The 24,026-nt window shown below is 40.5% G+C and overlaps 2 protein-coding genes across 13 annotated transcripts in view; one reads left to right on the top strand and one right to left on the bottom strand.

Moving 5' to 3' along the window:
- Window positions 1–7,339: 7,339 nt before the first annotated feature.
- Window positions 7,340–20,095, bottom strand: LOC128767162 (ankyrin repeat and SOCS box protein 5-like). Of its 9 annotated transcripts, none has more exons than XM_053878976.1 (9): window positions 19,435–20,095; window positions 17,268–17,347; window positions 15,156–15,263; window positions 14,776–14,926; window positions 13,322–13,456; window positions 11,799–11,990; window positions 10,721–11,696; window positions 9,754–9,883; window positions 9,633–9,649 (listed from the first exon to the last, which is right to left on the bottom strand). In XM_053878976.1, the coding sequence occupies exons 1-7, from the start codon at window positions 19,637–19,639 to the stop codon at window positions 11,569–11,571; spliced, it is 999 nt and encodes a 332-aa protein (XP_053734951.1). In that variant the 5' UTR covers window positions 19,640–20,095; the 3' UTR covers window positions 9,633–9,649; window positions 9,754–9,883; window positions 10,721–11,568. The 9 variants fall into 9 exon arrangements, with proteins under 9 accessions (XP_053734949.1, XP_053734950.1, XP_053734955.1 ...); XM_053878983.1 differs by lacking the exon at window positions 19,435–20,095 and adding an exon at window positions 18,601–18,961; XM_053878977.1 differs by lacking the exon at window positions 9,633–9,649 and adding an exon at window positions 9,665–9,682.
- Window positions 13,563–24,026, top strand: part of ctso (cathepsin O) — a 19,936-nt gene continuing 9,472 nt past the window's right edge. For 2 of the 4 annotated variants that reach the window (XM_053878986.1, XM_053878984.1), the window contains exons 1-3: window positions 14,795–16,433; window positions 22,367–22,472; window positions 22,941–23,065. In XM_053878986.1, coding sequence (XP_053734961.1) covers window positions 16,269–16,433; window positions 22,367–22,472; window positions 22,941–23,065 — 396 coding nt within the window. In that variant the 5' untranslated portion in view covers window positions 14,795–16,268. Of the gene's footprint in view, window positions 13,794–14,794; window positions 16,434–18,336; window positions 21,628–22,366; window positions 22,473–22,940; window positions 23,066–24,026 lie in introns of those variants that run through there. The other 2 variants (XM_053878987.1, XM_053878985.1) reach the window with 2 other exon arrangements.

The raw sequence follows: 24,026 nt of genomic DNA, 5'->3' as shown, positions 1-24,026 counted from the left end.
AGTTTTTACTAGTCAAAATATGATGCCTTTTTACAGATTCATGACAAATGAAATGTGAGCAGAAACAGATTATTTCAGCACCTTCACACAGGTTACAGCGGATGGCGGGTGTTTCAAACTACATACAGTAGCAATAGCATTCCACAAATACTGAATCCAGAAACACAAAATTCAAGTCATTCAAAATTCCTCACCATAAGAAAATAGAAAATGTTGCATGTGTCAGCGTGTGTTGAGGTGAGTAGTTACAGGTCCAGCGAGTCTGTATAACATGAACCAATTGGACACTTTCTTTGTGAGGAGTGAACCCACCAAACACACTAGATTTCATTGGACCCTCCTGCTGTCAATTAAAACAGCTGCATTAGCTTAGTAATGTAAACTTATATTCAGATGAAGTTTACCATGTAGCTGTTCCTCTCAATGAGCTCTGTTTTACATAGGAAGTGTGACAAGGACAACATTGATGTCCGATGCATAGTAGTATCAATCTCCACAGCGTTTAAAGTAGCGTGAACCTACATATTGGTCAATAAAAACAACTGTGACACACGTCATTTTCGCAGCGCATTAAGACATGAATTCAAAATCATATGATGTCACACTCCGTCCTGACTGAGACGCTGATGAGTGGAGCACTGTACTGCATTACTGCGGAGATGTCCTCTCCCTCCCTCTGTCCATATATTTATCATCATTCTTGTAGTGGACAACATTAAGTTCACAGTTTTACCAATTCCACTTGGTTTTTATTGGCGCTTAAGTATGTGGCATAATCTTGATTTCACTTCAGGGAAATGGATTCATAGATTCTCGCATGAAAACTCACCTTACTGTGAAAGTCCCAAGAGTCTAGTCCAACCTGCTGCCTTTAAAAAAAAGCAAACTTAATGCAATGACCTTTGACTTTCCTGATGACCTCACTATGAGGTCTACAGGAAAGGCAGACAAAAACTTCCAAACATATGGAACAGTCGTACATGAGATTGATGGCGCAGGTATTTACAGTAGACTGTGGAATGTGTCATTGATCCCACGACCCACTGACTGGGTTCCATGAATCCCTTCAGTCCTGGTGACATAGTGAAAATCTTTAAGTGAACAAAACAGCTCAAATGTGACAAGATTGAAGCCCCCTTATTTTTTTCCATCAAGTTTCTTTATAATTGTTCCTAAACAAGACTGAACAAGAGATAAGACTCTTTCTCTATGTAGCTGCAACCTCATAAACAGGAGGACATGAAGACAATGAATAAATGGATTCACTTTTCTGGCTCCAAGTATGGACCATCATAGGTGAACACTTGACGCCCCTTTCCTGATAAACCTCGTAACAGTTTTGTCATCCAGTAACACATTTTTAATGCATGTTTTGAAGGTTTCAGGATGATAACAGCAAAGCTGTCAAAAGCAAAGACAACAAGCATGAGTGGAGCATTAGCTTAGAAGCTTGGAAAGGGTCTTTTTAGTCCATTGCCACTTCTTCTTGAGGCTAACATAACTAATGTGTGAAAAGCAAGATTCAACATCAACATCCCTCTCTTCATAGTTTTTTTTTTCAGGGGAATATGAAGTGATCCACAGCTGCAATGAATGAGCCTGGAAACCCAATAGATGCAGGGTCTGGCAACATTATCAGAAATCAGATTGTAATCTCATGCTGCCTGGATCAATATTTGCTTTGGTCAGATAAACTGACAAAACGGCTGAAACCTCATGTCCACTGTGATGTGATACACAGAGAGATTGATCGCCGGCCTGGTGGGAGGGTAAATGAACAATCGTTCAAGAGGGCTGCTGTGAGATCCTGATAAATAAAAGCTGACATCAAGCGCGGACAGATGGGTGGATGGATGAATGGTCAGGTGGAGCAGATGAATCTTTAACAAGCCCTGAGGGGAGGCAGAGTCCCACTGCAACACCAAACTGGTCAACAGTCAAAACAAATCTTCTTCTGTTTACTACGTCAGTTGACATTGATTTAAGTGGACGGTGAATAATAAATGAATGGGTGGTGGAGTGGTCCTGACCGTGTTCTTTCATTACCTCATTATGATAATCTAGATATATTAATGCATGATTCATGGAGATGTTTTTTTAATATCATAATGAAAATGTAGCTCATAAATGAGAGTGTGACATATTGGGCGGCACACTGGTCTAACCACCTGTGCCAACAGGCAGCATGATGACCAGGGATGCCCCCTGTGGACATGAAGAAACATGGCCAAGATGTGTCATTGTGCTCCCTGGAAATCCAGCTGACTCGCACATTTGATCCATTCTGCATTGAGTTCACATTTTGGCTGCGCCCTGCAACAATTTTCAAAATGTGATGCTTAAGATACAATGTTTGCTGGACTCTATAATGGTTTAGTTAAATCAAAGCTGTTTGGTCTTGAAACTCTTCTTGACTTGGTGTCAAACCTGAGGCAATATGTTAGATAGAAAGAGATTGAGATACAGCATACCTTCCCCATATCATGTACCTTCACAAAAACACGTCATGCATGTATATGAGTGCCGTGGCTGCAGAGTTGATATTAATAAATACAATCTTAAAGTCCTCTGCCGGACACTAAACCCACAGTTGGGTCCAGAGCATCATACTCAAACTGCTGCACTATAGAGTGGCTGGGGGGTTGTTCCTCAGCTCTGTGCTGCCGAGGGAATGGTGAAGACATGAGACACAACATTTTTGTTTCTACTCTTAAGGAGGAGATAATGGCACTGGCAAAAAAAAAAAGTTTCCACTCAAGACCCTGTTTCAAAACTTCACGACAATGATGTCAGCATTGTGTAAGCGAACATCACATCCATTACTACATAGTGTTGTGTTATATCTTTTCTTTCAGGAGCAGGTATGGAACACACAGCAGCTGTCCTCCCAGACAACTTGGAGGTTTCCACACAGAATGGACTTATTAGGAGACCTCCTGGACACCTCTCAGATATGCAGTGGCAGATGCTGATGAATGGATGAATCATGGATGGATGGATGAATCACGGATGGATGGATCACGGGACCTGTCTCTACTTTCAGAATGCATCCATGCATTGAGGAACAGTTAGTAGTCAGCACATTGTCACTCACAGCACGTCAAATAGCAACTCTCTTCTCTCTTCTAGCGTCCTATTTCAACGCAGAAGTCAGCGTACATTACTGACACATTAGTCTTTCAATTGAAGCACATTCTGCCTTCTGCAGCATATCCTCATGTTGTGTGCAGCGGATTGCAAGAAAGAAAGACAGAGGTCGGGTTAGTCATGGGATGGCGCACCTTTCACTGCGTATACTTAGATGTGTCACCAAACTATTTGCATCCGTTCGATTAAATTTCTCATCCACATTTGATGATTTTTTTTGCAGTACCTGTATGTTAGTGAAGAAAAAGGTTCATGGTAAGGAAAACCTTTCGACTCCATGCATTAACAACCACACGCAAGGCTGCATAGGACGCAAAAGTCACTGTCACAGTCATTATTTGACACCTTCGGAGTGAGAGTGGGTGGACCAAGTGATGATCCTACTTCATGAAACAGTGCCGTCATTTTCAGAGTATGCTAGATCGCACTGTCTGCTCATAAAACTCAAGATCTTTAGATCATTTCAATGAAATCTCACATTTATTTTCAAAAGAGAGAGCCACCTATAGATCTCATAAAATCAGCACAGCGCTTCATGAAGTCTCTGTGGCTCATCACCACAGTATCTGTATGTACCTCAGGGCTCCACAGCCAAATATAAGTAGAAGAACAACAGTTCGTCTGATCATGGGAACTGACGCCAACTGAGCATGCATCAAAATGTTTACATATCCTTGTGAAAACCAAACAAAAAGACAACAATAAAAACAGATTTCTCCAAATAATGTTACGCTACACTGTACTGTAATATAATCCCATGGAGACACGTACATTATTATACCAAGCAAGCATTTGTTTTGGACTACTAAAAAGAGTGTAATGTTTCCTTGACATGCTTCTTAAACTCACTTAAAAGGCCTGAAAGTGGATAAGGCATTGAGAACATGAATATCCGACATGCACTTGACTTGTCGCACGTATGACTCGCAGAGAGAAGACCCCCCGCCCCCTCCTTTGGCCTGGATAATATGGTCACACACTAGCTTTCCATAGCTTCCTTTATGGAGGTGGGAGATTTTCACTGGGCGAGTGGGGGGAGGGCAGGGGAATCCTTGGCTTCTAAAGCCTCACAATAACCCCCCTGGCTAGTCGTGTTCCTGTCTGTGCTTCCAACAAGCCTGTCAGCTCCCCTCCCCCCACTCTGCTGCATCCTCTCCTTCGCTGCCGCTCCCTTTCACACTGTGGGTACCACGGTCGGAAAAATCAGCAGATGGTGAAACACTTTCTCAGGGCATTTGAGCTTCATCAGTTTGACATTACAAATGATATCAGCGTTTGGCTCTTGACCACGCTGCGCTCGCAAGCGAACATTCTGGAATTCATGTTTCTTTATAAGGGGGTGGTTTTGGTGAGTGTGCTATTTAAAATCCTGCCTTTGCTCTTGACCGGCAGTGGGAGCCAAAGAAGCTCATTGTAAGCTTATTATTGTCTTCTGCTTTCAGTGTGGGCTTGTTAGTTGCCATAGCAACTAGGCCCTGTATGAAATGTGAAGTCATAAACGTTTATAAATCATCTTGTATCGGTTGGGCACTTTTATTTGGTATCTAAATGTATTATGGAGTGTAATAATAAAAGGTGATTCGCGAATCATCAACCAGAAACATTGCACTAGAAGGTTAGACAGACACCGCTGTTGCTCCCAACTATAACTCGTCTGCATCTGAATTCAGGTGCGTATCGGCTTGCGGAAAGCAACAGGCGATAAGGTGGCAAGTGATGATGTGTCGTCACACCCAGTCAAGCTGAGGAAAATGAAAAGCCACAGAAAGATTAAAGAGGTCAGGTTTTATAGCTCTGCTGCGGGAGGAAGGGAGAGTCTGCCAACAATTGACTGCCATGGAAACAAGTCAAGCTGCTCAGTCCAACATCATTTACATTGGAGCTGTATGTTATCACTGCAGTGCAGTTTGAAAACCTGTTGTTTGACTATCTGTCTACACAGAAAACACAGAGAACGCTTTTGTCTTAGATCCCACTAGTTTGAACTTGCCTTGTGTCACTGCTCTTGTTGTAATGAAGGTATTTATTTCAACATTTCACCTCACTCTCTCGCATTTATATAGCAAGTTATTTGTAAGTTATGGAGTGTTAGTCCCATTTCTTGGGATTCTCGCCAATGATGTGGTTAAACCCGGGCAAACGTCTGAGCCACTCATGTCCACGTTGCACCTCTGAAAGACTCTATAGCAGGCCACAAAGACTTGACAAGATTCCTGATGATTGACGCAGTTCCTGTTGAGCTTGGCAAGTCCCCGCGTAAGAGCAGCTTCCTGTTGAATCATCGCTTGAGTTTTATCCAAGTTTAGTCACAGACAAGCTAATAACAGTCGCTTGTCTTTCAACAGAAAACGTATGTATCTCAACAATCACATGGTCTTACAATGCAGTAACCAATTTGTGATATTAATTGCTTAACCAAGCAAGATATAAATATATGAAGTCATGGATTTGACTGCGGTATCATAACAAGAAGTAGCCAGGTTTAATCTGGCATCCATTGAGTGAACCACTGTCCTTTCTGAGGAGGTGAATTAGTGACTATAAAGGTCTCCATGTGCCTTGTGACGGAGGGGTGAATGGTTCAGGACGTCCTATGTAGCTGGGGTCGGCTCCAGACCCTTACCATACTACATTGTTAATGAATGAAGCTTCAAATGTGGAACTTCCATACAGTTAATTTCGGAAGCAACTTTCATGCAGTGTTGCACCTTGAAGTGCTTTACCTGATACCTGAACCATGCATTCGTGTTAGAACACACAGAGCCACTGAACCAGTCACACACTCCCAAAATACTCCCTATATACAAAATACTGGTCTTGAAATTCTTCGAGTTCCCTGAAGAATTTCAAGACCACTGCTTCTGCCACAGAAGAAGGCAGACAGTGCACATATGAATGAAGTTTGCTAAAGCATTATTACTGAAGTAACCTGAGCTAGTAGAGAGACAAACACTGCTGGTCATGTTTAGAGCCAGAAATGGACTGCTACCGGATCATCTACAAAGACTGTTTAAGATGAGGAGGAACAGAGAAGAAGAGGGAATTTCTGCCAACCATATGCTAGAACCACATGAAGACAATTGAATGCTGCAACAGGGAAAGTGAAAATGTGGAACTCACTGGCATAGGCAATGAAAACCCTTAACAACACCAGGGTTTTCATGAAAAGTATCTCACACAGAATCTTCAAAAGTGTTTCAAACATACATGTTGTCATCCACATAGGGGTAAGATTTGTGCCAAATTCCAAGTCACCTTTGTGATATGCTTCATGTCTTCAGTGTCACATATTAAAACCACACTCTCTTCTGCGATTGTATCACTGCAGGATGCTTCCATCGCACTCTCGCTTTCTCTTTGCTTTTAGACCGTGTGACAAGTCAGGCAGTCATCCAGAAACTCTCCTGTCATCCGTTTTTCACTCACTCTCACAGCTCAATTGTGCCTCACAGTGAGCATCAACGAGTGCTTGGAGATTTGGGGCCAGCTGAGATCTCAATCCAAGTGCATCAGAAGTAAAGTAAATAAATCATGTGCTCCAAAAATAAGCTCTGAAAACATTGGCCTAAATGAATTTTGCAAAGTGCACGGATGGTTCAGGTGCGGCTGCTAGTTAGTCATTTACTGGTCATACTCTCCACCGAAATGTTTGCTTTTTAAGCTCAAAATTTCCACTATTTAGGTGCAAGATCTTATTATATCATAATTGTAACAGCGCCTACTACTGGAGAACTCTGGTACCTGCAACTCTGTCCTTAAAAGCAGGGCAGAAGGACGGGAAAGGTTGAGATACTGAGTCTTTAAAAATGTATGGCTTTAAAAATAAACAATATTTATACGGTGATTAATAATAAATGAAATAAAAACCTTGGCAACGAATTGCAGAAAATCTAAAATGTGAATAAATATTTGAAACCAAATATTTTTACTGTTTGTCAATGATGATAGTTTTTAAACACTAATATGGTTCTTTATATATATATGTTATTGCAAAGGCTAGATATTTTATTGCAAAGGCTAGATGTGTTTCAGTACGGACATGTAAAATAATGAAGCAAGGACTTCTTATGCATTTCTTGACTCCCATTACAAATTTACAAAAAAAAAAAAAATTATAAAAAAATAGAGCTCATGACCTTTTTATCTCCAGATCTTCATTCAGCAGTGACTATGTTTAAAGTCACAGGATCGAAGAAGGAATTGAGCAGAATCAAAAAAAGAAAGAATTTCATAAACATATCATGTTAAATGTACATTTTAATTGTTTGAAAAAAACTGTGTATTAGACACAATTCTCCACTTTACTTACAATGAGTTTTCACCCTGCACTGAAGGTTTAAAGGCTGATGTGCAGGCAAGGTCACAGGTTTGATACCACATGGCTTTTGACAATGTGCCAAGGAGCCAATGGGCAAATCGGTTACCCTGGCAACCCTCTTGAGGAACATTTACACATAGCCTTTTGGTATTAGATCGGAGGTTGCGCCGGGTTCACCGGTGACCGCTGATATGTCAAACCCTGACGTCTAAAGCACTTCCACTGCTCAGTCCTCACATTCACAGAGGTGCTCTTCTGCACCACTGAGCATGATGGACACCATTTCCCTTCACATGTTGAGAAAACCTGTCCCTGAAAAAGTCTCAGACCAAAAGAGCCAAGTTCTAGCATCTTGCAGATGGTTGATGATTTCTTGGAATACACACAGTGAAGGACTGTCTGGCCGCCAGGTCTGGTGTGGAACAGGTAGGGAGATGCTGCCACCTAGTGACGCAGCACTGACCAGGCGCATTGTGGTGAAGGAGAAGCTTTGAATACAGCTGCTTCTCTTTCACATCAAAGGCTGTGACTAAGGGAAGCTCAGGCTTGTGATAAGGATCCTCCCATGGTCCTGCTGTTATAGGTTTTATGTGCACGTCCAACTGATAGGCAGCGCCGGGGTGGACCCAGAACACACTGGAGGTACATGGCTCATCTGGCTTGGGAGAAGCTTTTAGGGTCCCAGGCTGGGCTGCAGTTGGCACTGGGGACGCGCGTTTCGGGCACTTGGGCTGGCTTGCACCTGGATCAGCTTCTTTGGTGGTGGGGGTGACACGGCTGGTCGCCACCACTCTGGGAGGACTGCAGTAAAGGGGTGGCTTTTCTTCCCGCTTGGGGCGCTCAACATTTTTCAACACTGCCTTTTGAAGATGAGGCTTGATTTTGAAGCGTTCTAAAAGGAAAATACAGAATTCACTGTGATTAAGAATCAGTGCCCCTTTATTTAATACTAATACAACTGGAAGTACAATTTAACCGATTGTCTTAGTACATTTACTGACAATCCAACTGTAAGACAAAACTATTGAAAGTACTTGATTTCAAAAAGCCCAAACATGTTTTCATGAAATGAAAACCAAATATAAAGATGTTTGGCTTCTTAAGATGAAAACTCAACACGTACATATGCTGTGTCATATATCTCAAATATATTTTGAGTGTGTCTCACCAGGGAAGAGAACTTTGTCCGCAGCCTTGTTCTTCTGGTGTCTGTCGAGGATCGTCTCAGCCTTGCGCTGGTTCGTTCGTTTGTCAGGGTTGGCCAACATTTCCGAATTTGTCAGATTGTTTCTGACGGACATGATGGCTGTGGACCGGGCCACGTAGGGCAGCTGCTCCTGGTACTTTCGGTCTGTGAAATCCAGATTAGGACTCTGGAGTTCACTTGTGCTGCAAGAAATGGTTTAGGAAAAAACATCAAGTTCAACAAAAACAAATTCCAACACAGCCAATGTTATTATATCCATCATCCGTAAAACAACCTCCATTAGCTCTTATTACATAAAATTTAATATAATTTTTTAAATCAATTTCCTTATATTCCAGGTGTTGACCAACAACATAAAGAGACTTCATGTTGATGCCAAACAGAATTTCCAAAAGCTGTGAAGATTGATCTTCATGTTGACACAGCACTCCGTGTTTGGACGGAACATTTAGCAAACAAACGTGTAGCTGCTTTCTTAAGTGGAAGAAATGCCTCAGTGGCAACTTCAGGAAAGACGAATGCTCTGGTCTTCACAGATTAAATCCCTGAAGGCACCACTGACATTTCACACACTTAGTATCTTGGAGATAATCAAATGTGAAGCTCCAGCTAGTCGATCACTTGTGATATAATCTGGCCTTCGCAGTTTGATCAATGAACTCTCTTTCAAGCTCCAGCTTTCAACATCTCTGCTCTTTCTAAGCTGTTTTTGCAGACAGTTTCTAGCGTTGTGCCGTGTTCGCATGGTTCAGCATTTTACATCACACTTTATGGCTAAAACTACATCACATACAAGACCTGAGAGTGCCCTTCAAACAAAAAATGAATTGAACACAAATGGTATTTTAGCTCCAAAGTATGGATATAACCCTGAAATGCACCTCTCCTCACCTGTTCTTAGTTAAAATCGAATACAGCTGCTGCACCATCAGTTCAGCAGCTCCAGGTTTGCAGTGAATCGTTCCCTCGACAACCTCCTTCATCAGGGACAGATTCAACTTCCTTAGGTTCTAGAATGATCCAAATGTGAACCACAGCTACAGCACAGACAAATTAAACATATCTGGTCGTCTTTAATTACCTGTTTTATCTTATTCCAGTTCCACTGCTTGGCGGCAACAGACGACTCGTTTTTATATTGGTACATTTGGAAGTAAGTGGGATAATAAAAAGAGAGTATCTCTGCCACAAGGAAACCGTTTGAAAAATCTCTGGAAATGACAAAAAGCACAGAAGTGTTATACTATCTGTCTTAAAAATATAATTTAAAAAATTATATATATATATATATATATATATATATATATATATATATATATATATATATATCATAAAATATTATTAAAAGAATACAGTTAACTAACTTTATTATACAACACTGAGATACAATATTCAGTTGAGCAAACACTATACTGTAACTATACCATGTATAGAGTAATAGCCAATGCTCTAATTTTAGAATCCTTTCTTATTTTAATACATATTTCAAATAGAGGAACAAATAACTACTGATTTGAATCTATTTGGAGCCAAGTAATTAGGATCACAAGAAAATTATCAAAATTGTAAAAAAAAAAAAACCAGTGTTCACTATGCTAAAACAGGCTTCTTTTAATAAAAAAAAAACAGTGTAAATCTACAATATCAACTAACTATATAACTATGTATATGTACCAAGGAAACCAATTAAAAAAATAAAAATAAAAAAAAACACCTGGTACATGCATCTCCCTCGTTTTTAAACGTTTATTTTAAGCATCCGTGTTTGGTTGGTAAAAGCCCAACAAAACAACAACAATTAAATTGGTATATATATAAAAAAAAAAAATAAAGAAACAGGTTCTTCAAAATAATCTCAATAAGGCGGTCCAGTTGACGATACCGTAACTACACGAGTACCTGCGCAAATTCCCGGGGTAAGCGGCCAAGTTGAGACCCTGCAGCCACTGCACAACTTCTCTTGGCAATCCGTAAATGTTAGCACAACGTGCATAAGGCATGTGGTTCCATAAAGATCAAGTGATGCTCTCATTTCACCAAGTACTCACATGTACTTGTGCTACCAAACACGCACCGATGCTCTTGCTGCTTATGATCTTAGGTAGAGATGTGCTTGCTGTAGTTGTATATATATACTTTATGACCCTGCTGCAGTAGTCGTGCGCGGCGTCCATCTTCCTTTAGAGACGCAAGCTGTCGCTTTTGAAAGTTTGACTTTAATGCGCTTTGATCGCGTCAGTGCGCTATTAAAGGAGCTAACTCTTCTTCTATCATGGCGGCACCAAGACAGTCGCGGGCTGCTGCCACCTGCTGGTTGTCACCCGGAGCAGCTGCAAAGAAACAACATGAATCCTCCATATTAAACGAGCTTTAACTCATATTAAAATCAAATGCGTTTACAGAACGAAAGAACACACATGAATCTCAGATCATGTTCATTTATTATCATATCATCAAAAGTGCAGTTGCATTGAAACAAAAACCTTTGACACGTGCAAGGGCAAATACAAGTTGCTTTTTAGAGCTGCAAATAGGTAGTACTTTAAGAATATAATGAAAATGAAATAAGGTCTCCTTTCTGCGACCAATTTCAAATTCAACTTCCTTGTATTACTTTAATATTAATAATGCATTTATTCATTTGACTCTCCTGAGAGCCGAGGACACTAACAGGCCCCTGGTTTGTTTCATTTCTGAGAGTTGGTTTTGAATTGCATTGTCACAGTGAAAACCTTACTTGTGCTTCCTCACCTCTACATGTCAGCAAATCTCACTGATCCGAAATCACACGTGAGGAATAGCTGTGCTTCTCTGTGCTTAATCTAATTTCCATTGGTATCGCGTCTTTACTTCAAATTGACGTGCTTGTGAGTCCCAGACAGACGACTCTGTTCTGTCACTGGTACTGCAGGAAGCTTTTGAGCCTGCTGGGAAGGGGAAGATGCGAGAGGAGGTGCAGTCTGTCGCGGCCGACACATTTCCTAATGCTCTGACGACACAGTTGGCTCAGCTGTCGAGGCGTAGCTGAATAACAAAAACATGTCTTGTAGAAAAGGTGTGTAGGATTATCTCACGGTGGAATATTCATGTCAAAGTTGGGAATTAAACTTAGAAAAATGAACCTGCCTTCATACAACAGCAGGAATCCCTCTGTGATGCTGCTTGGGGGAGCCACGTCCACAGGCCTCTGGAACTCCATGTTCCTGGCGTTAATGTCTGCGCCGAAGTCCAGCAGCGTCTTGACCACTGGCGTGCAGTCTTTCTCTGCAGCTGCATGGAGAGGGGAGTCCAGGGATTTGCCTTTCTGAACGTTGGCTCCTGTTGATTGACAGCGGAGAGACTCAGGCGGTTGATCAAATCATTTTTTGTCATGAGCTATTATTCAAAATGTGAAGAGGGCAAAGAGGGATAACATTAACATTTTGTCTGTGACATTCCCATCTCTTTGATATGATAATGCAACATTATGAACTTTAATGTCAGCTTCCAGCATTTTATGGAAATCGTGACTTGTAATTGTGATAAAATAATTGCTCCCTGACAAAAACATATTTTCTTAACGCCTCCAAAAAAATTCAATTCCATATACTCAAGGAACCTTCGAAAGACTGACTCTTGTCACACCTGTTAAAGTGTGACTGAATAAACAAACACATATCCAAGCATTAAGGGTGAATGGCTCTTCATTGTGTCATCACTTTAACTTTATTGTCAACTTATCGTCAGAGTCACATGAGTTATTCTTCTAACATTATTATTTTTTTAATGTCAAACCAGCAGTCAGTTTAATCTAATAGGACACCTTTTTATTTTTATTTTTTACAAAAGTTATGACACTTAAAAAAAAAAAAAAAAAATCAGTTCGTGAAAGAGTACTTGAAAACTTGAAGTACTTGCACTTCAGCTTCGAAAGAGCGATTCACACCAGACACCCTGAAGACACTGCTCAATTAATCATTTTTCAGACGATCAACCAACTGGTTGTTAACCCAAAGCTTCACATACTTATTCCAGCAGCAGTTTCAATATTTTGAAACTTTGTTCAATGCAATTGGAAAATCCATGATAGGTTTCATCTATAAGTCCACGAAATAAAAGATGGACAAAAGATTTTATGACAAATTGATACAGAAATCCAGGCAATTCTTAATGGTACATACTCTGTGAAAATATAATATTTAATAACATTAATAAAAAAATAATATCTAACAATAGAACTTCATGTTAAAATAGCTGAAACTACTTTTGTACCGATAGATAATCTTTTATTTCTCATTTTTATTTATATTGAAATTGAGTCTTTTTTCCCACATTCATGAAAAACAAATTTGCATGAAAGCAAAAAATACAAATTATAAAAATGCTCAATTAATAAGTCTTAGTTTACATCATATAATATTCTTCAACCAATTTAACATTCGGCAGAGACATGCATTTTACCTTTAAAAAAGATTTGAAAAGATTTGTCCTAATAGAGAAATTATTTTCACCACCTTTTCTTTATCTTTGTATTTCTTCAGCATTTCTTTTGAGTCAGCCGCAACACTCGCGACATGGAATAGAACTCCACCAGCCCTCCACTAGATGTCACTGTGACACACACACAGAGTTGCGCTGCATCGAGAACCGAGGTGCGCAGTGAGACCAACCTTCCTTCAGCAGCTTCCTGGCGCACTCCAGCTCCTGGCAGACACAGGCGGTATAAAGTGCCGTACCCAAGTGAGGAATGTCCAAGTCCACGTCCGCCCCCCAGGTCACCAGAACCTCCACACACCCATGGTGTCCTAAACGTAACAGAGCATAAAGGCAACACGTCACAGCCACTGTTTTTGCTGTCTGCTGCTGTCACACAGGATTCCTTTTTCCTCGCGCTGGTCTGTCAATAAGAGTTTTACGACACACAGTGGAGAGCACGGCAAGGGTGAGCCGGCGCTGGTGGGTCGCAGGGGAAACATGAACTGGCAGGCGAAGCTGTTGGGACCTCAAGTCTCGAAAATAACCAGAGTCGTTTTTTAAAAATATGTTGCTTTGCTGTTTTACGCTATGTGTTTCAAATCCTACTGAATCGGACGTTGCATTTCACGAAGAGAAGAATCACAAATTGTTTTGAAAGTTTTGAAAGTGAGTACAGAAAAAACTTTCTATACTCACTTGTGTATTAGCTTTAAACACTGAAGTTTATTATTTTGATCAAATTCTTATTTACAGACTTGATTGTGATACGTTCGAAAACTGAGGTACCACTGTGTATTGTGTGTGTGTATATATATATATATATATATATATATATATATATATATATATATATATATATATATATATATATATATTCGAACGACCCGGAATTCCAACCAAATTTTGAGATTTTTTTGCTTCGGATTTCGAACGAAAATCCAGAACTCGAACGCCCCCGAGTGTCACAGGGGAGGTGCTCGCTGTCTGAGGCTGGAGCGCACACTCCAGGGTTTTATGTCCTGTTGTCGGCTGGAGCTGGGACAGGGATGAGGCGAGTCTGGGACAGAGCGTTACTTGGTTTATGACTTTGTCACAGCCAAACTGCACAGAAGCGCACATTCAGAGCTGGACACGCACCGGGCACCTCTTCACTTCTGGAGAGACGTCACTCACTCAGCAACCCCTCCCACATGCAGCGGCCACACACATAGAGGGACAGCTCACCTGCAGCAGACACTCTACATTCACTCCTACAAAAGCCAATTTTAAGGCTTGGAGCGCATTATTTCTTTTTCCATTCATTGCAATGGGAAAAAGCGTTTCAGATTTCGAACAAATCGCTTCTCGAACGGCCGTCTGGAACGGATTGTGGTTGAGAACCGAGGTTCCACTATATATATATATATATATATATATATATATATATATATATATATATATATATATATATATACACATACTTTTATATATACTTTTACTATTAATTTCATTCAAGATTGCCAGTTAACTTTCAACTCATATCTCAACACTGACGGTTGTTTATGATGCTTATTTTTTAATGTAGCTCAACAGTTTAGTTCCTAAACAAACTGAACTGAAAGGTGTGATCTAATTATCCACATCCATGCCTCCATCACTTTGAAAGTACCTTTGCTGGTGGCCTCATGTATTGGTGAAGGATGGTACACCACACTCTGTGGTTTTGCTCCATTTTCCAAAAGTATCTCTGTGCACGCCACGCTGCCCACTGTGCAAGCGTTGAATAGCGGGGTGGCACCATCAATTGTTGAAGCATTGACCTGTAAACACATTCTCGTTGTTATTTTTAGGCCAGTTAAACCACGCGAGTTGACTAATGGCAACAGCCCCAGGGAACAACAAACTAATAGCGCCGCAGTTGTGCCAAAGGGCAAGTACTGCATCATTCATTTGTCGCCCACACTGAGACTTCTCCAACCAGGGAAATTGTATCTGATCTCTGCAGTGTGGCAATATCAAAACGGGTCACAGGGTGAAGAAGTAGCTTACATTCGCGCCCGCATCGATGAGAGCCCTCGCGCAAGCAACATGGTCTCCGAGACAGGCTTCGTGAAGTGGCGTCACGTGGTCTATGGTGAGGACGTTCACGTTGTGACCCTGGGAAACAGAACAGGTGTGTGAGCACCGCTGTATGAACAGCAGCTCGCCTCCCAACGACCTCTTCATTGTTGCAGATATTACATTTTAACCTCAATTAACAAGCTTCTTGAACCCAACCGGTTCGCTACCCTGCATTGTTCCTCGCTGGTGAAGTAGTTTCCAAGACAGAATATCAAGTTTAAGTAAGCAACTCTTGACTTCTTGCCTGGAGCACATTTCCGACACACTGGATGCTTGGTTGCTATTTATACTCGCTGACCTGACTTCTAGCTGGAATACTTGCGGCCAAACTACTCCATGTCACCACCTGAAGCTTCACGTGACCTTTGACAGCTTCTTTTGGTGAAAATGGACAGAAATTTGAGTGTGAAGTGTTCATACAACCACGCACAGTCCTCTCTCTTTCTCAGGGAGATGTGGATACATTTGCAGAGGAAGAGATCATAACAGTCTTATCTAATTTCACTGTCACTGTAAAGAGCACAAAAACCTTCAATGTCCTTTAGTGACATCAGTAGCAGCTATAAGTCCAGAAACTTTTGTCCTTTTTAACTGAGAACACATCCATTTAAATATCTAGAAAACTGATGTGACCATTGACATCCTTTACCTTAAAAGTCGCCATGGTTTTACCACAGAAAACAATGGAGAAATACACTGAACATCTTTGTCAATTCTGGAATGTGTCACAAGATCTGTGCTTCAGTGTAAACACATATGCTTAGTATTTTCTGTTCAAGTCAGCTTTATTGTCAAAAAACATACAGGTTGTGCACAGGATTCGAAATTGCAACGCTCTCTAGTCAGTGCACATGAAAAAAGACGAGAAGAACGCAAAAGCAAAACTCAATAACTATAAACAAAATATAACTATATACCTATCTGTGTAAACATGATAGCAAAAACTCAGTGTCAAAGGGTGCACTGACCATAACCTTTAATTTACAAATGCAATTTGGGTGCAAACAGTGCACCATTAAAGTTGGTAAAATTATTTTCTAAATGTATGCAATCCTTGTTTTTGTTTCTCTTTTGTTTTGTTTCTCTCATTTTACATTTAATCTTTTTTGTTTCTTCACTCCAACAGATGTATGTCAATGGTGCGTAATCCACCATTTGAAAACTCAACTTTTAAAGATGGAATACATCTATCACAGCCTCTCCGGGGTAGGGTCATGGGGGCAGCAGCTGTAGCCCAGATTTCTCTCCCAGAAACTTCTTTCATCTCTTCTTGGGAAAATCTCAGGTGTTTCAAGGCCAGTGACAACTCAGTGACATAGTCAGTATGTGCTGGGTCTGCCCTATTGCACATGCCCTCAAAACAAAGGCGTCCAGGAGGTATCCCAAAAAAGGTGTTCCTGCCTCTGACTGACTCAGCTGGGGAAACTCCAGTTGCTTGTATCTGCGAATTTGAACCGCTGATTTGTGACCATAGGTGAGAGTTGGCTCAGCTGTTCATAACAGAGGAAGCTGTGTCCATCTGGCGATCCATCCTTCCCTAACTCGTGAGAATGTCCCTATTTATGGTTTATATCGTTCAAGTCAATCACCATTATTTTAAAGACATGCATCAGAAGTAGATGTGTATCTGAAGTGATACATGAGAACAGACATTTCATTCTTCAGATGATCCAGCTCTCCCAGTCATGCAAATAGGCCTTCATCCAAAGATACAAAAAAAGCAGCAAAACTGCCAGATGGCTGACTTCAATTTCATTTTCTTTCCATTAGTTGTATCACAGCGTTTTTTTTGCCTGGGATCATCAAATAAATATTTTTACCTCTGTCAAACATATGGTGTAAGTACTGCCTGTGCCCATAGTTTTGTATACCCTTGTATATATATATATATATATATATATAGATATATATATTCTAACGCAGCTCAGTATAATTCCAAATAAATGTGATTCAATGTTAAGATTTAAAGTAGAATGATACTTTGATGATTTTCAGTTCAACTATCCAAGTTACCGGTGAATTTCATGACATGCCTGGTACCTGTATAATAAGGGTCCTGAGGGCCAGGAGGCGACCTTGGCTGGCCGCATCATGAAGAGGGGAGCGGTCCGCCCACGACCCTGCAACAGCAGAGAGAGTTAAAATCATGTCACCGCCTGTATCTGTTCAGCTTTATTATCCTCAGTTATTTTTCGGAGGAAGACAACAGTGAAAACACCCACAGAACATTAGACAGGCAATAAGGCAGACACGCTGTCGACCTCGCAGCAAAAAAAAAAAAAAAAATGAAAAAGACTGGCTGACGCCAATCTGTATGAGCTGGAAACCACTGTGCAACGCAGTTACTTAGGTGCTTAACTAAGTGATAAGACGCTCAACAATCATGACTAATAAGTATTGGATTTTATAATGGTAGAAATGACTGTGCAGCACCTGCCTGATGAGCATTCCACTTTGCTTAATGGGCTGCTTTGAGTACATTAAGTGTCTGTGATGGAATAAGTACCAATCGTACCGAGAATGCTGAAGTCTTGTCATACAGTATAGCTCATTGAACTTAATAGCAGTCATTTTCTGATATTGAAAAGGCATCAAAACAACAGTAGAGAATGTTATTAATGATTTCTGATTTAAACTAGATAACATTTCTGAGAGCGCAGACCTCTATTAAACCTATTTTTGGATATTTTCACCCAATATTATTGCCCTGCATTTTTTTTATTTACATAATTCCATACCTTATTGAGCATTTGAGCTCAATGGGACAGCAGGTGGCAGTAGCATCACCAGACTGACAAAGGCCAGCACTCAGAGGGCAGAAGCTTCAGTAGATTTGTGGCTCCAGATGGGCACCACCAAAATAAAATCATCTGTCCCTTCTCCCGCTATTGTCATGTCCTGATTATTTTTTTTTTGGAAAATCCAGTCATATTTTTTGAGTAGTTTTGCTAAGATTCTCAAGTAATTCAAAAATTATATATAAAAAAAAAAAAAAACAATAGATTTTGAATTTGCGCTTAATAGCACCATGACTCATGCGCTGAAAATATGAGAAAGAAAAATGGTTGACTGTGGTGAAGCTCAACATTAATATTAGTGTTTTTGTCTGTCATCTGTTTGGCTCAAAAGCTCTGCAGCTACAAGTTACTATGGCCAGCAGCACTGATGCTGTCAATAGAAGCATTGCTTGTTGACTGTACATTTTAAAAAATAAAAATGAAAGAAACTTACTCCTGACACAGTGTGTGAAATTGGCCCTGGCGAAGTACACTACGCATTTTCATTGAGCATCTGTACTTCTACTCTAATGCAACAACATGTGAATCTCATGCAGCCTTAATGTAAACTGATGCCAGAGAATCAGCATGCGCACCTGGATCAATGTCCAAAATCACACCCGTTGCATTCCACACGTCATCATCGTCATTGTGATCTTCATCCATTGTTCCCTTAGTGAACTGATAAGCATCTCTCTCATATTCACATATCACTGCAAGCTTCTATTTTTTCCTGGACTGTCGCTAATTTGAAACGTGAATAGACCAGAGTACACACATCAAACAGATTCCCTCAAACAAGGACGACCATATCTACAGGGCCGTGACTAATACACTAAGCTCGGCTAATTAGCATTCCATTGAGTGCGCCCCCTTTAAATTAAACATCCCCTTGAATTATAGCTACAGATTATGCTGTCGCCATGTCGCTCTATTCCCTCCCTGAGTAAAAAAAAAAAAAAAAAAAAAAAGCGCCTGTGAATATTGTTGTGGCGGCTGTCTACGTGTTAAAGGGTGCACTGCAAAGCTGGGAATGGAAACTAGGGCAGGATGTAGGAAGAGGAGGGGGCGACGGGGGGTATCATGACTCTGTTCTATAAATACATTAGAGCAAAAGTGCTGCCAGCCTAAAGCTTCTTGGTCTAATATTGAATGTACAGATCAGGATTTATGTGAAGATGTTCGGCTAATTAGGAACGTATTGCTGTTGCTCTTGTCTTTAATAATGGAGGTAAAACAAATCATTCTCATGCTGAATTTTCACTGTTATGTCTCGCTGGAAATGAGTCTGCGCGCTTCTTAATGGAGGGTTGAGGGTTTACATTTCCAAACAGTGACCATGTCATATGTCCACACGCCTGATATGTAAATACCTGACAGAGAAATAAGACACAGCGCCTGAGGCGGCAAAGCTGTCTTCCATTACTCACCGTGTTGCTGATTATAATCATAAAACTCTGCAGATATCCGGGCGGCCTCCTTGCGGTTCCCACGTACGATGTAGAAATATGTCAGCAAGTTGAGGGAGATCTTAACGAAGAGCTTGAAGCAGAACAGTGCCAAGATGCTGAGGTAAACATTGGACAACTGGGCCGCGAAGGGCTTGCTTGTGAGTTCCCCTGTAGGGTCTGACATTTCCTCCAGCAAACCTTGCAGAGGGGGCTTTGCTTCCGATAAAGGCAGGATCAGTTGCCACTTGAACTGTTTTTTTCTCCCTTCCGCCTGCTGAGCTGAGAGCTTGGTTTGTCCTGACAAAAGTTTACTGCAGCTGCTACTGTGCCCGCGAGCAAACTACTGCTCTGTTAAGGCACAATGTGTGGGTGGGTGTGTTCATGCCATCATATTTAAATTTTCTATACAATAGGTCGAGTTACAGATGCTGCAAATGTGAAACAAAAGTTCTTGCTACTTGAATACGTTTTTTTTCATTCTGTAAAATGTCATATTTTTCAAGTATAATATCAATTCTTAAATGATAGTGTTTGAATATTATTTTCACCTTTTGTGCCTCTTATACTCACAATACAGCCACAGAATAAAGAAATAAGTTTGCGGTTCAGTTTGGTACATCTATCAGATAAGACAAACCTTTATTTGTTAGTCATATACACAATGACCGCACTGACGTTTCGACACTGAGACTCTCTCAGAGGGTGAGTCACAGAACAAGTGGTTTTAGATTCTGACAGCATCAACAAGGAAAGACCTGCGCTTACTCTCTTTCACTCACATATGTTTGTATCGCTATCCCTCATTGGTTTGGTTTAATGGTTTCCTTAGCCTCTCACCCAAAACCTAGCCATACAAAACAATTGGCTAACCTTAACCAGGACACTAAACTAAGCGTTAACCTAGTTATTGTGACGTCTTCATCCTCATGTTGCGTCCCCACAAAGGCACAATATCCTCAGAGGAGGTGTTTTGTCAAGAATTGGTCCCCACATTAAAGGATAAACCAGTAACACACGCCGGCGTATGTATTTTTTTCATATAGTTTTGCATCACAATACATCACAAGAAAAATAAAAACAGACAATGTTTACCAATATATCATATATGCAGTGACCATGAAGATTATAAATCTATATAAAACTCAATTTTTTTGGAGCAACCTTAAATATCCTGTGTGGAGACATTTTAACTATCCAGGTTGTTTGCCTGGTATAGAAACTTAAAATGGGTCCAATTGTGCCCATTTTTAATCAAATCTCACATACAAATCAAAATAAAATGTTTGTGTTTTCAAAGTTATACAAAGTAATGTTCATAAAATGCCTGCATCGCCCAAAACACACCATTTAACAGTGAAAGAGCGACACTGGCTGACAACATATCAATTACCAAAGCTTTTACCTTAAATCAGCTGATACAAACCTGTTATGTTGTGTCGTGAAAACAAATGGCAAGATTAGTGGCTGCAGTTCAGCATGTAAAGTTGTGCGACTTCACACTCCTGAAAGAGATCATTTGAAGTGTGCAGCATCTGTTTGTCAATATGTCCTCTCCCTCTCTCAATTCATATGATTGTGCTCATTCTTATTGCTTGCAACAAATAAGTTATCCATTCCACTTTTATTCATCCCAAAATAAGTAAGGAGTAAAAGTAAAAATGAGCAATGGTGAAGTATTTTCACAAGTGAAGATGTTTTTTTTTCAACTTGTGTTGAGAAAAAGAGAAAAAAAATCTCCTATTTACAAAACAATAAACCTAATCGTGTCATTTATGTGTCAATAGGTAACCATATTTATTTTTTTAAAATAGCAATATTTTAAATGTTATTACGTAATTGTTCATTTGACAATAAAGGAGGATTATGACCATTTCATTAATGGCAAGAATTAACTTATAGTAGGAAAAACTTTCCGGTTAGTCGGTGGCGCATGCGCAGTGGAAGCTTCACAGGCGATGCAGAACTTCCCTCCTCAAATCGGTGAACGATTTTAACGTTAGTCCCGACAAAATGCCAGGCTACCCGTTGTACATGGTCATATTAGCAACTCTCTCCTCTTTTACTTTCCGTCCGTGCTGCCCTGAACTGTGGGTGAACGAGTTAAGTGGATCTTTCAGCGACTTCTGTCAGAGCAAGTACAAAGACGTTGCCCTCTATCGTCTCTGTCTCCAGGTATGGACGTCCTACTGAAGTTTAAACCACCTGTTTAAATGTTAAAATAAGGCCAGTCAGCTTTAATACGTGTTCAAAAAGGTGCTGCACTGCCGCTACACCACACCCCCCACAGGTGCACAGCCGATAAACGACTTTACAAAATAAAAGTTCGAATTAAAAAATCAATTTATGAACAAAAGAGAGGTTGCTCAGCAGATACTTTTATTAAAAGAGACGTTCTCGACTGCATTACCCTCATTGGAGTCATTCCGGAGTCGAAATGGGTGAATGTCCGGTTCGTTATTAGCTCATATGGTGCCTGAGAGGATTCTCTCGGAGAGAAACGGCAAGTCAGTTGGTTAATACTCGGCGGATTGGACAGGAGCTACTGTGGTTCCCAACCTTACATTGATCCAGTAGTGGCCCTGTGGTCTTGCAACAGGGTTGGGCAGCTCTCTGCAGTCGACGGGGGTGTGGAAAAGTGTTGTGGAGGAGAATTCCACATGAGCTTCTGCATTCTTTATCCAATCTAATGGTTGGAAAATTGATCTATAGTTACAATGAAATGGTGCCTAGTCCAGTCAGGAGCGCTGTCACTGTAAGAGTACCAGACACCTGAATCAGTCAAGCAAACGTTCTCTATTCTGTCAATTTCATTCTTGTACTTCAAACTGCTGTCCTGCTCTTCTTGAGCTTATTCAACATCAACAAACATTTCCTGCCCAATTATCCTTCTGTGTGCTGGCTGTTGTTTCAGAATGTGACAGAGCGTCACACATACCTGAACTCATTTTCCAACACGGCCCACTCGGCTCAGTACGGCATCAACCAGTTCTCCTCCCTCACTCCGGAGGAATTCAGAGGTGGGCACAGATATGGTCTATTAATACATCTGATTATATATTGTGCTGATATTTAGCTGCTGTGTTGGGACTGTTGTGGAGGGAAGAGAGTAATAGTATTTTTAGTTTTTCCTATTATTAGTACATACTCTAGCCATGCCATCTCTTAAAACAATCCAGAATATATTTGTATTGTTGCCTCTAAAACATTTTAATAAAGACAGCATCACTAAAGTTTCATGTTTGAAACCAATCACTTCGAATACCATCAGTTAAGTCGCCGAAGAGTTCATGTTCTCTCTACATCAACGTTGCTGACAAATCTGTGGGTAGACATTCGTCTGGTCAACTCCAATGTTGTCTGATGGAAAAAAAAGACACTGATAGAGAAGTGTAACTGGATAACCTGCATTTTTCACGCCTAATTGTGTTACTTTGTATTTGAGCATGAGTAGAGATTAGCGTTCTTAATCTGTTTCCAAATTACAGATGTCTACCTGCGGACAATCACTGACAGTGCGCCTCTCTTCTCTGGTCCAAAGGCAAAAGGGCTGCCGGCCAGATTTGACTGGAGGGACAGATCAGTAGTGGCTCCTGTCCAGAACCAACAAGCAGTGAGTGTTGTTCAAAAACAACGTTTCAGAGAAGTCAAATTCAGCCAAATGTGGTTTCACTTGTAAAGTTTTATTTCACAAGTTGCTTTGCTCATTCTATTCATATTCACACCCTTCTTCTATTCATAGTACTTTTATTGCAGATGATATGCACATTTTTAGAAGAGTGCTCAAACCTTCTATACATTTCTTGAACATTTCCATTATATTCAATATAAATTACCTAGTTATTCTGTTAAATATGTATTTAACAAATCTATATAGGGCAACTACAATTGAAAGCCTTTTATTTGCATTATTCCCTTTTTAAAACATATTTATTTATTTATTTATTTATTTATTTATTTATTTATGTGTACAATATTGAAAAATGTGTCATCTCCTCAATGTCAGTTATTCAAATGGCAAAATTCCCTCACTGCTAATAAACTTTTATACATCTTGCACACTCTTACGTCAGTCACCCTCAGCCACCGCACACTCGGTCACAAACCTGCCAGCCTCACACTACGAGCTGAGATAAAATCCTGAGAGCACGCGACGCAACAGTTCTTCTGCTGGGTTCCATGCAAAGGCTATTTTTTTTTATTCCTTGTAAATAACTGGTGTGAAAAAGTATTCGCTTTGTATCGGAGAATTCTCTCTTTGCACTCACTGTCACGCGATTTCATCGGCCCAACTAGCATGAAGTGACTCAGTCATTTGTAAATCAACCCTGTACACTGCACTAATGTTAGGATCCGCCCAGCTTCACATCGGTGCTAAGACTCAAAAGCATTTGTCTACGTGCTTGCAAACCATAGACCCATGAAGAGAGTCGCCATTTCATTCAATTTGGAATTCCTCGCACTGGTCGTCTCCTTATGACTCATCAATATATAAGCTTGTTTAACAGATACGCAGTGAACAGAAATGGTTTCACACTGGATAACTCCCCCAGGCCTGACTGGAATTATTGTTC

This window comes from Synchiropus splendidus, chromosome 11 (assembly GCF_027744825.2).
Source record: "Synchiropus splendidus isolate RoL2022-P1 chromosome 11, RoL_Sspl_1.0, whole genome shotgun sequence".
Lineage (NCBI taxonomy): Eukaryota > Metazoa > Chordata > Actinopteri > Syngnathiformes > Callionymidae > Synchiropus > Synchiropus splendidus.
This window is presented reverse-complemented; position numbering and strand designations above follow the sequence as displayed.